This window comes from Equus asinus, chromosome 23, assembly GCF_041296235.1.
Source record: "Equus asinus isolate D_3611 breed Donkey chromosome 23, EquAss-T2T_v2, whole genome shotgun sequence".
Classification (NCBI taxonomy): Eukaryota; Metazoa; Chordata; class Mammalia; order Perissodactyla; family Equidae; genus Equus; species Equus asinus.
This window is the reverse complement of record NC_091812.1, coordinates 52,933,294-52,946,504: the sequence shown is the minus strand read 5'-3', so window position 1 is coordinate 52,946,504 and position 13,211 is coordinate 52,933,294. Positions and strand designations below refer to the sequence as shown.

The following is a 13,211-nucleotide window of genomic DNA, read 5'->3' as shown; positions in this document are numbered from 1 at the left end:
CGAGAAGGGTGGGCCTGTGGGGAGAAAATCGCTGTGGATCCCAAAGCCCCAGGCCACGCCCCATCGGGAGATGACTCCGGACACGACCCGACGTCCACAGCGGGGACCAGACGGCGGGAGAACGGACTCGGGCGCTGGAGGAAGGCGGGCAGACAGCGGAAGGCCCCGGGGCTGCGGGGACCTCCTGGGAGCCCAGGGTCGGTCGGCCGCCCGCGGGAGGGGACCTGGTCCTCGGGGGTCTCCCGGCCCCAGCCCCGACCCTAGAGCCCGGCCTCTGCGTCTGTGCGCGCCCGGGTGGAGCCATAGTTAATGCGTTCAGACAAAATCCACAGAGAATAGTGGCATAAAATCGGAACACCAAGGGTTAATTCATGCAGTTCCCGTCATGCTGTCACCAGAAATGTGCTCACTGCACACAGTGACAGATATGTGCTTGGCGGCGTGGATTCAGGGCAAGGAAGACAGGGCTGGTGACTGTCCTCCAGGGAGCAGGGCAGACGGACACTGGAGGCAGGATTAGGACTCGGGAAGCAGCAGCACGCTCAGCGCGGCTCCGAGCGAGTCCTCAGAGCCGAGGAACAGGAGGGACTCAGACGCAGCAGAAGGCTCCACGTTCTGACAAAACCTGCGGCCCCTGAGTGTAAACGACATCAGATTTCCATGTCCTCTTCTAAAAAAGTGAGACGACTTCAGTAGTGGTCACACAGGAAATTGTAAAGATGAAGCAAAATAAAGTTGGCAAATGACAGGCTGCGAATCTGAACCTGGTGAACGCGCGGTGCCTTTAGTGTTCACGGGACTCACACGCGTCTGCAGAGCCCGGCGCGGCCGGCAGGGGGCTCTGACGGCGGCTCCCCTAACTCTCGGGGGGCTGCGTGTCGAGGCTCCAAATACCACCCCCCCCCGGCGAGGGGACCGTCTGCAGGGCTGTGAAGGAGCAGAGCCCAAGTCTCCACCCTCGGGTCGGCGCCTGGAGCTTGAAGGAGAGAAGCAGCCGCCGCGCCTGAGGCTCTCCGCAGAGAACCAGCCCGAGGAGGGTCGTCTGAGCCCACATGGCTGCTCGGCGACCAGTAGAAATGAGCCAAATAGTCCCCTCCCTCGGCCTCAGCTCCTTTCAGACCACCTCTAGCGATATTTCTTAAGGGACCGGTTAAAAAAAAAGTTGCAAAGTCCAGGAAACTGGTTAAAAGAAATATGGGGGAGAGAGTGACAAGAATGGGACATTGCTAGATTTCCAGCCAGGGAAGCTCACAACACTAATTCACAAGCTGTTTCCTGGGTTAGCACTCAGCTAAAGTGAGGGAGTACTTGCCGCAAGCGCGGAAGTTAAGAAGGCACCAAATCTAAGTAATCAAGATAAATAATATTTTAACACAAGATTAAAAAGGAAAACTAATGCCAAAACACCCATGATGAACAAAATATCAAAATTTTAAATACAGACAAGAAAGGACCCTGCACTGGCAAGGCTGGGAGAGTCTTACAAAGGAAGGGGGGGCTCCATGCAAAGGAAATTCGATTCAGTCTATAAAATTCATACCAAAGAAAATTGAAGATCTGACCTGTTCAATGTCCTCCACGGCCTGTACACAGCACTAACTTCCTTTGAACAACACAGTGAAGGCGGAGTCCTGTGAAAGTCGTTTGAGCAACGTGAAGTTAAATAAAAATTATTTAAGATTCTCACGGAATCAGGAGAAAGTGTCAAACATGGCAATTCTCAATTTAAAAAAAGTAAAGAAGCAATCTTGAAAATATTATTCAGTTTACTTCCATTAAAGCGAGGAAAGCAAAATTATATTAAATTGTTTTGGTAAAATAAAATATAGTTTAAATAAATAGGTGAAGTTGAATAAAATGCTATTTTAACAGTTTTAATGTTAACAATATTTAAAAATTTTTTATATTTATAATTATAAAATATTTTTAATTATATTATAATATAATTATACATTATATTTTAATTAATAATAATTAATATATAATATATAACAATAATATATAATATAATATATTATTAATATTAATAATAAAAATAATTAATAATTATAAAATATAAAAATTTAATTAAATGCTGTCAATTTCAATGTTGAAAATATTTCTAAATTTCACGTTTGATATTTATGGTTAATATTAAAATATTTTAATATCAAAAGCTGCTTAATAAAAAGCAGTTTCAATATTCCAGGTTTTCAGTTTCTCAGTACTGTCCTCCTCCACCTTCCCGCTGTCACGCTGGAAAGTCACCAGGAAAGTCCCCGAGCACGTGGGGGGCACCTTCCCCGCCTCGGACCCCGGGGCGCCGCGCCCGACTCACCCCCGCGGGTCCCCAACACCGTCCGCTCGCGGCCCACGTCCCCGCCGTCCCCTTTCTCCGCATCTGTCGCCGCATCTCGCCCACAAACGCTCCCGAATCTGTAAAAACCACTCAACACACTCGGATTCCGGCCTCAGACCCTCAAGAAACGGCTTCTTTGTAAAAATGGCCTCGCCGAAGTTTCTGTGCGAAAGGAAAGCGCAAAACTCAGGGGCAAGCGCAGAAAATGCCGGGTTCTGTGCTCTCTCCCTGAGAAACGCGTCCCCGGCGAGGCCGCGGCCAAGCTCTCCGCGCAGCAGTAGGGCCGCGGAGAGGAAGGTGTCTCGTGCACTATTAAAGAGGCACGAAGTTGGCTCCCAAGGCTGCGACGCACACCCCCTCCAGCGGCCCGAACGACTGAACCCGACCAAGTCCGCGCCTCTGAGCGCCCGGCGTCAGGACAGGCCCCCTGCGCCCCCTCTAGCGGCCGCCCAGGGAATCCCGCTTTCCGGGGAGCCCGCGAAGGAAACTGCGCTAGTTGTTCAGCGGTGCCCTGCGCGCCCCCTGGCGGCCGTGCAGTGAATCACCGGAATTCTCAATGGCCCAGATCCATTTGCTAGTGGCAGGAGTGATGCTCTGCTCCATCCTTGCCTGCTCTCTTGGCAGGGACTCGCTTTGGATCCATAGCCTAAAAAACAGGGAGATCTTCATGCTGTTGAGACAGCTGGAAAAAATCCACTCTAAGTCATGCCTGAACGACGGAACCTACTTCAAATTTCCTTGGGAAAGCGAGACTATCACCCAAATCCGGAAGACGCAGGGCACCTGTTTCCACTATGTGATGCTCCAGCAGATCATCAACCTCTTCAACACAGACGACAGCCGTGCTGCTTGGAACAACGCCCTCCTGGATCAACTACTCTCTAGGCTTGATCACAGCCTGGAGCAGCTGGAAGAAGAAAACCTGGCTTGTCCCTATTTGGGAACTGTTGCCCGGAATTACTTCCAAAAAATCAATCACTATCTGAAGGAAAAGGAATTCAGCCCCTGTGCCTGGGAGGTTGTCAGAGGGGAAATGGAAGTGTGCCTCTCCCTCATGTAACAATACTCAGAGAAAAGTCGGCAAATAAAGAAGAAAGTTATACTTATCCGCTCTCTAATCATTTACATTGTTTGCTAAGCCCACCCCCCAAATAATCTTAACTCATGTTTCTGCACCCTCTGAGAAATATCTGAAACCGAACTCACGGAATTATTTAAAAAATATATTGTACATCATGATTTACAAAAATAAGTTTGGAGAGGAGTGCATGATCTACTTTTTTAAATAAATAATTTTATGACAATTTTTTAAAATCTGTTTAAGCTTTTTGGGGGTATTTGCTGTTTCTAAAATGTAAAGTCCAATTTTTTATGGAAATTTCCTACAGGATAGTATGTTGTTAATGACATCTGTCAGGTAAATGCTGGCAGGTGTAACAGACAAACAAAAACTATCTGTAATTTGATCATAATAGAAATTTATCTTTCCTTCTTATAAGAGCACAATGCAGGCATTCCTGATCAGAGGAATCTTCTGGTTGGCTCTTCTCCAAAAGTGATTCAGGAACATGGATACCCTCTATTTCATGACTTTGCCATATTCAACATGTGACTCCAAGTCTGTGGTACTTGAGTCTATTCCACTCAGTTGTAAAGAGAAAAAGTAAGGTGGATCACATGGGATGTTTTCAAGGGCTAGGACCAAACAGGGCAATATCACTTCTGCTCACGCTAGTTGGCCTGAAGTTATTCTCATGGGTTAAGTGCAAAGAAGTTAGGAAATAGACTCCAATCGGGTGACTAATGGAAGAGGAGACAAGTTCAGTGAAGAAGACCACTCTTCACTATTTTTACACGATTTCTATTAATGCTTTTTGTAGGAGTAAAAAATAACCAATGTGTTTGCTGCACACACTTCATAAAAAAAAAGAAAAAAAGGAAAAGCTGCCCCAAAGTCTGAGACCACAATTTAAACCCAGGAAGATGACATGGATGTCACTCATTAGAGTTCATGGCAACAGTGACTCTTTCTTTGAAGGAAGCATTCAAGTTGACTCCCAAAGGCATAGGCTAAAGTTGGGAAATGGCCGTGAGTGTGGAGATAAGGTCTGGGAACACTTAGTAAATTTCAGATTGTTTCCTTATTCCCTGAAGGAGACAAGGAAGGTATGATCATGTAGCTCCTAGCAGGTACTTGAGGATCGTTGAAATAAAAGTAGAGAATGAGTCTTCCATTCATTATCAGTCTCTGGTTCTCATCCTGATATTCTAAATACTGAAAATACAAACTTGAAGTAAGTATCCCTGTCACCAAACTTTTTAAAAAAAAATACTTCACACAATGCTCAATTATAACTTCTCTTGTAGAACCATGAGGAATTTAAGGAATATCTGAAGAAGAGGGCTGGCCTCATGACCTGGTGGTTAAGTTTGGCATGCTCCGCTTCAGCAGCCCAGGTTCGCTTCCTAGGAGTGGACCTACACCATTGGGCAGCATGCATGGTGTGTTGGCGACCCACAAACACAATGGAGGAAGATTGGCACAGTTTTTAGCGCAAGGCAAATCTTCCTCAGCAAAAAAAGAAAGAAAGAAAAAAAAGAAAACTTAAGATGTATTGTCCTGGCGCAGCCTGGTGGTGCAGTGGTTAAGTTTGCATGTTCCACTTTGGTGGCCTGGGGTTCGCCAGTTTGGATCCCAGGCACAGACCTATGTACCACTTCTCAAGTCATGCTGTGGCAGGTGTCCCACATATAAAGTAGAAGAAGAGGGGTACAGATGTAGGCTCAGGGCCAGTCTTCTTCAGCAAAAAGAGGAGGATTGGCAGTGGATGTTAGCTCAGGACTAATCTTCCTCAAAAAAAAAACAAAAAAAAGATGTCCTCTCAAATCATAGCTATTTTGTATGTCGTGGTGTTATTCTTTTTCCTATTATTACCATGATTATTCTGTTCGTGTACATTGATTGAGCTCCTGAGGTGGTAAGGACTGGGCAAAATGGATAGGAAACAAGGTTGGGTAAGATGATTTCTCTGCCCACAGGTATCTCATAGACTTGTGGGGAAGTATTTAAGGAGATAATAGGGCCAGCCATTAAAAGCTACAGCCCTGGAAGCTAGAAGAGGGAATATATCCATGTTAGTGTATAAAGAAGAGTGAGGAGATTAGCAGGCAAACACAGCAGACCAAAATTCATAATCCAAACTCTGGGTTTTTGACCTGAAGTAGTACTCCAATTATTACATACCACAGTTTGGTACTCAAACTTAAATGGAGGCCGCTATCCCATGGAAATGGATGAAGATAACAGGAAACAAATGATCACTTGTCACTTTTTGTGAGGAGTTCCCAAAGAATCACAGGATAAGGGCAGGTAATTGCCATTACACTCAAGATCCACCTACAAAAATGAATTTAAGCTACTTTGAATCAGTATATCACTTTTGGCAGTATAAACATCTTGACAATATCAACTCTAATCCAGGAACATGGGATGTCATTCCATTTTTTTCTCTCTTTAATTTCTTTCAGCAGTGTTTGATAGTTTTCAGTATGCAAGTCTTTTGCCTCCTTGCTTAAGTGTATTCCTAAGTATTGTTTCCTTTTGATGATATCGTAAATGGGATTATTGTCTTAATTTCCTTTTTGGATTGTTCATTGTAAGTGTACAGAAATACAACTGATTTTTGTGCGTTTATTTTGTCTCCTGAAAGGTTGCTGAATTATTTATTAGTTCTAAAACTCTCTGTGCTTGTGTGTGTGTAGAATCTTTAGTGTTTTCTACATATAAGATTATGTCATCTGAGAACAGAGAGAAATTTACTTCTTTTCCAATTTGGATGCCTTTTTTTTCTTGCCTAATTGCTCTGGCTAAGAGTTCAAGTACCATGTTGAATAGAAGTATGAGGGTGGCATCCTTGCTTTGTTCCCTTTCTTAGTGGAAAAGATTTCAGTTTGTCACCATTGAGTACAATGTTAGCTGTGGGTTTTTCATACATGGTCTTTATTATGTTGAGGCAATTTCCTTCTATTCCTAGTTTGCTGACTGTTTTTATTATAAAAAAGTGTTGGAACTTGCCAAATGCTGTTTCTGCATCTATTGAGATGAAGGCATGTTTTTTTCCTTTCATTTTTGTCAATGGGGTGTATTACATTGATTGATTTTTGTATGTTGAAACATCTTTGCCTTCCAGGAATAAATCTAACTAGGTCATGGTGTAAAGTTCTATTAATCTGCTGCTGAATTTGGTTTGCTAGTAGTTTTTCATGGATTTTTGCATCGATTTTTTTTCTTGTAGTATTTTTTTCCGGTTTTAATATCAGGGTAATGCTCACCTCATAAAATGAATTTGGAAGTGTTCTCTCTCCTTCAATTTTTTGGAACAGTTTGAGATGGATTGGTGTTAATTTGTTAAATGTTTGGTAGAATTCTCCAGTGAAGCCATCTACTACTGGGCTTTCTTTGTTGGGAGGTTTTGATTACTGATTCAATCTCCTTGCTCATTATGGATCTGTTCAGATATTTTATTTCTTCATGATTCAGTCTTGGTAGGTTGTATGTTTCAATTTGTCGGTGTATGACAGTTCATAGTACTCTTTTATGCCCCTTCGTGTTTCTGTGATATTAGTCGTAATGTCTCCTCTTTCATTTTTGATGTTTCTTATTTGGGTCTTCTTTTTTTTAGTTAGCATCATTAAGGGTTTGTTAGTTTTATTGATCTTTTCAAAACACCGACTCTTAGTTTCATTGATTTTTTTCTATTATTTTTCCATTCTCTATTTCCTTTATTTCTGCTCTAGTATTTATTATTTCCTTCCATCTACTAACTATGAGTTTAGTTTGCTTTTCTTTTTCTAGTTGCTTAAGGTATAAAGTTAGGTTGTTCATTTCAAATGTTTCTTTTTTGTTGTTGTTGAGGAAGATTCACTCTGAGCTAACATCTCTTGCCAATTTTCTTTCTTTGCTTGAAGAAGATTCATCCTGATGTAACATTTATGCCAGTCTTCCTCTATTTTGTGTGCAGGTTGCCACCACAGTATGGCCTCCAACCAGTGGTATTGATCCGTGTCTGGGAACCAAAACTAGGATGCTGAAGCAGAGCACAACAAACTTAACCACTAGGCCACAGGGCTGGCCCCCTATTTCTTCTTTTTTTAATGTAAGCCTTTACAGCTGTAAATTTCCCTCTTAACACTACTTTCACTCTATCTTATACGTTGTAGTATTTTCTGTTTTCATTTTCACTTGTCATGATATTTTCTAATTTCCCTTGTGTTCCTTCTTGTACTTTTTATCACATTTTGACATAAATTTATTTTCTTTTTGCTCCCATGCATTGGGATGCAAAATCAGACCACTGTTACTTTCTAGGTAAAGTGAAATGAGAAATAAAGATATCCAGTGTTGTAAACACTATATAGAAACATTTTATAGTCCATTTGTTTTATCGTATTCACATCCCTCTATTGACATTAACATGAAGATGAAAATAAAAGGAATCCAGGGGCAGCAAATCAAATTTGCACAGTAAAATGCTACATAAAAATGGAATATGCAGGGACCTGCCCAGTGGCACAGCAGTTAAGTTCACATGCTCTGCTTTGGCAGCCTGGGGTTTGCCACTTTGGATCTTGGACGCAGCCCTACCCACCACTTATCAAGCCATGCTGTGGCAGGTGTCTCACATATAAAGTAGAGGAAGATGGGCATGGATATTAGCTCAGGGCTAATCTTCCTCAAAAAAAAGGGAATATGCAAAAATTCATAAAATCTCAAATGAACAAAGAAAACATGCTCATTTTCCAGTGTTTGATAGACTAACAATAATAGTTTAAGTGAAGTTGCCTTTTAAGTGAAGTATTCTCAGCTTGTGATTAGAATGAATCCAAAACTGATAAAAATGTGTTGACTGGATAAATTACCAAAACTTATTAAATTTTACAAAATACATTCTTTGGAAAGAAACCTCATCTATTATGGAAATTTCTATGTTCATTTCAGAAGTTAGAGCATTTAATGGTTCAATGATATAAAGAGTTTAATTGAATCACGAAAAATAATGAATAATTTATTTGGCTATTTTAAAAAAATTGATCCATTCTATAATCTCTACCCTCACATAGACAGGCTGACTTTCTACTACTGTCATCTAAAGATTATCAAATGATTTGAAGCCTAGGTTTCTGAATGATGGAAAAATTGTGTGACAAGTATTTACAGTTCACACATATTCTGGGGAATTTGTCCATTCTTGACAAGGGCAGGAAGGCAGGAGGATTAATCACTTGGGGGACACAGGCTATTACCCCCCTCAAAAGTAATGTGGTAAATTGTTTGGTTGCTGTGAGCTGTGTGTATCAGGGAGAGTTTGAGGTTAAATATGTGGCTTTATGTATGACACCAGGCTGGTTATTTTCTATTATGACAAAGTAGAGGGCATATTTGAGGTGAGGCCCAACTCGTGAGTTTAATGTAGTGCTAGGCAAAGGCTGAAAATTGTGCTGCCCTGGCAGTTTGAATCCTGAGAACCATATGCACCTTGGAGAAACTAGAATCTAGTGGTTTTAGCAATAAACTCAGTAAGCGTTATTGACATTCAATAAGAGTAGAGTTGAATTATCAGCCATGTCCATTACAATCCTAGCCAATGTGGCCATGACGAAGCAAAGCAGCTTGGTCATCCATGAACACCTTCCAGTAGGAAGAGAAAATCTAAGAAACTGCTTTAGTAAAAATTATTTATTGAGTGATTACACTTGGCCAGGTGCCTGGGTTAACACAGTGAATTACATAGAGTCTAGTTATTAATGAGCTGATTTGCCTAAGATGGTCTCATATCTACTTTCTTAGTCCGTTCAGGCTGCTATAACAAAATACTTAAGACTGGGTGGCTTAAAAATAACAGACATTGATCACTCACAGTTCTGAAGGCTGGAAGTCCAAGATCATGCCTCCAGCATGGTCAGGTGAGGGTCCACTTCTGGGTCACAGACTTCTTATTGTGTCCTCACAAGTGGGAAGGAGCCAGAGACCTCTCTGAAGGCTTTTTTTTTTGGTGAGAAAGATTGACCCTGAGCTAACATCCATGCCAAGCCAATCTTCCTCTACTTTGTGTGTGGGTTGCCACCACAGCATGGCTGAAGAATGGTGTAGGTCCATGCCTGGGATCTGAACTCATGAACTTGGGCTGCCAAAGAGAAGTGTGGTGAACTTAACCTCTGGGCCATGGGGTCAGACCCTAGAGCCGTTCTTTTAAGGGCAGTTGTTCCAATCATGTGACCTGGGACCTCATGACCTAAACACCTCCCAAAAGCTCTACCTCCTAATACCATCACATCAGGCATTAGGATTTCAAGATATGAACCTTGGCGGGGACACAAACATTTAGACTATAGCATCTACCATTTAAAGACAAGAAATCTCGAGGGCTTAAGCAACCTAACTTCCTATACAAAATAAAAGGAGCAAAGCAGAGTTCAGGATCAGAGCTGAAAGTTAATTCTTCACATGATGATAATCAATATTTATGCAGTTTAGATTTAAGGACAAAGATGTTTCCGTTTTGTTTGAAAAGAATAGACTTGGATTAGAACCTCTGAAAGTCCTTTGGAAAATTTGAAATTTAATGCAAAAATACAAAGAAAGATTCAAATTGATGATGTTTCTAAATTGCCCCTTCTCACTGGGGATGATATTGCTACCAAGGGTGAAAAAATTAGTTCTTAGGGGTGTGAACAAATGTTAGATATTACAATGGTTTGTGGCATGCCAAAGCTTAACTCTGTCCAACAAAATCTTATTCCTTAGTTCATTTTTATCATTGAGTTTTCTTGTGTATTATATAAGAGGCATAGACATTGAGTTCATGGAAGATACATAAAATGTATACAAGATCAGCCCTATAAAACCTATGGTGAATAGATGGCTCACTGGAGGACTCTCCCTTCATCATTTGCTTGATCTTAAATCATGCTGTGAGAGGCAGGCTTCACTCACTTATGAGCTGCCATTGGCTGTCCTGTGGATGTTGCTTATGTTTGAACCTAAGTGCTTCCAAGTGTGAGGTGGGCTTTGAGAATTAAATGCAAATAGTTTATATTTAATGATTTAACTCTACTAAAGTTATTCAGGGGGACCAGCCCCGTGGCTGAGCGGTTAAGTTCATGCACTCTGCTTCAGCGGCCCAGGGTTTCACTGGTTCGTATCCTGGGCGTGGACATGGCACCGCTCATCAGGCCATGCTGAAGTGGCATCCCACATGCCGCAACTAAAAGGACTCACAACTAAAAATACACAACTATGTACCAGGGGGCTTTGGGAGAAAAAGGAAAAATAAAAATCTTAAAAAAAAAAAGTTATTCAACACATCAATAATTATGTCAACAGATGAACAGAAAAAATGTTGACAATACATGGATGAATCTCCAGTAGCCACTGAGCTTAAAAATTATTTTCTGATATGAAGCAAAATTAAAACTTGAGTACCTACAAATAGATGCTAAGAAAGTAACTTATTTTTTCAATGATTTTCAGCAGTTTTGATGGAGTTTTAAGCATATCTATACATTGGTATTATTAGAAAGTATTTATGTAAATTTTTATTTGAATATGTAATTGGATAGATGACTATTTATATCAGAAATATATTACATTAAAAGTTACTCTAAAAACTTAATTACAAGGCTAAATTAAATGTCAACAGCTTTTAAATTTAACTTTTAGCTTAAACGTTTTAGTCATTCTTAATCATGCATTGAATAAAAAGAGTGAAGTTTACACTTTCTTTTTATATGGATAAAGTAGAGATACATAGAGAGTACATAAACAGACATGCAGTATATCTGTGTTATCAAAATTTCATGGGGGTTCAATTAGGAAAAAATATCTAAAAAAGCGCTAGGGACGGGGAAGGGGAAGCAATAATGAAAAATAAATGGTTGAGAAATGATGCTTTAACCCATTTGGAGAGGGCAAAACGAAAAGCAGAAACAGAAATAGAAAGTAAGAGAGAACAGTCAGAAAACGGAAACTCATATGTGCCCTATTTAAGACACATGCACAGAGGAAGGTCTTCAGAAAACCCAGAGACCAAGGCTCACAGGTTACCCACCCCAGCCAGGCCAGCAGCATCTGCAAGATCCCCAATGGCTCTACCCTTTTCCTTACTGATGGCCCTGGTGGTGCTCAGCTGCCACTCCATCTGCTCTCTGGGATGTGACCTGCCTCATACCCATAGCCTGGGCAACACAAGGGTCTTGATGCTCCTGGGACAAATGAGGAGAATCTCCCCCTTCTCCTGCCTGAAGGACAGAAATGACTTTGGATTCCCCCAGGAGGTGTTTGACGGCAACCAGTTCCGGAAGCCTCAAGCCATCTCTGTGGTCCATGAGATGATCCAGCAGATCTTCCACCTCTTCAGCACAGAGGGCTCGTCTGCTGCCTGGGATGAGAGCCTCCTAGACAAACTCTACACTGGACTTTATCAGCAGCTGACTGAGCTGGAAGCCTGTCTGAGCCAGGAGGTGGGGGTGGAAGAGACGCCCCTGATGAACGAGGACTCCCTGCTGGCTGTGAGGAGATACTTCCAAAGAATCGCTCTCTATCTGCAAGAGAAGAAATACAGCCCTTGTGCCTGGGAGATCGTCAGAGCAGAAATCATGAGATCCTTCTCTTCATCCACAAACTTGCAGCAGAGTTAAGGAGGAAGAAATGACACCTGGTTCAACATGGAAATGCTTTTCATTGACTGATAATATCACACTTCCACTTGCTCTGCCATGTCATGGACTCTCACTTCTGCTGTAATCGTGATCTGAACTCAATCAAATTTGTCAAATGTTTTCAATAGTATTAATGAATATTGTGCTTAACCCTCCAGACACTAGTCTGATACAGATGACCAAGCTGATCTATTTATTTATCTATTTAAATATTTATTTATTTATTTATAAGATTTAAATTATTTTTGTACATATAATATGATGTGAAACTTTACATGTGATTTAATATAGCACAGTGTATTCTTTATACTTAGTCAATTTATTATTTTCTTTGTTCATTAAATTTTTACCATGGAAAATATCTTGTATTTGTTAATTCTTTAGAAAAGAAACACCACATCTGAGTGTGCAATCTGACAGAGAATGGATGGCACAATTCATTTACCCATCAATGTTATATTCAAGTCAGAAGTAAAAATGGACTTCCTCTAAGCCAGGTTGAATGTTGTCCTCATGATGTAGAAGTGAACCTAACAAATATGGTTCCTGTGTTCTTGCATGTTTGGTTTTTGTAGGGAAAGTAACCTAAAAGCACTAATCAGTTCATTTGTAATTAAACATTAATTATTTTAAAATTAATAATAATTAAGATTAGAAATTATTATCAGTTAGGTTTAATGCTATAATGAGAAGGGAAAAAATGGAATTCTCTTGATGGGAGTTGGATCGAGTCATGTCAGAATGTAAGAACAAAAGTAGTAGATATTCTCCATATTTGCATGGTTGCCATCTAAGTGCAAATGTCCACTGGATAGTTGAGTTTGCAATTTATTTACAAGCAATTCCATGAACTGCAAAGCTTAGGAAGGGAAATGATCAGATGGGGAGACAGTATAGAATGAGAAAATGACTTAAAATTGATTCCTAGGACCTTCAACCATAAAAGAGAGGGAAAAGCCATAAATGAAACAGGTAGAATGGCCCTATGCTAACAAGAGGAGAGAGAACAGTGAGAAGACCATGTTTAAGGACTTAAATGCTTAGAAGTCACAATGTGTTCATGAAAATCGTCGATGGAAACTGCCCACGACACTGGGAAAAGAGATGGCATTGCTGACCTCAGGGAGAACTGGTTTGGCGTAGTCAATCACCAGAA

At 41.0% G+C, this 13,211-nt stretch overlaps 2 protein-coding genes across 2 annotated transcripts; both read left to right on the top strand.

Moving 5' to 3' along the window:
* The first annotated feature begins 2,317 nt into the window (after positions 1 to 2,317).
* LOC123280119 (interferon alpha-2-like) lies at positions 2,318 to 7,126 on the top strand. Its single transcript, XM_044756696.2, has one exon. It carries the CDS (start codon positions 2,895 to 2,897, stop codon positions 3,396 to 3,398), a length of 504 nt encoding a protein of 167 aa, XP_044612631.2. The 5' UTR covers positions 2,318 to 2,894; the 3' UTR covers positions 3,399 to 7,126.
* Positions 7,127 to 7,352: 226 nt separating this feature from the next.
* On the top strand, positions 7,353 to 12,218 carry LOC106824701 (interferon alpha-1-like). Its single transcript, XM_070495632.1, has one exon. The coding sequence runs from the start codon at positions 11,258 to 11,260 to the stop codon at positions 12,032 to 12,034; it is 777 nt and encodes a 258-aa protein (XP_070351733.1). The 5' UTR covers positions 7,353 to 11,257; the 3' UTR covers positions 12,035 to 12,218.
* The last annotated feature ends 993 nt before the right edge of the window (positions 12,219 to 13,211 follow it).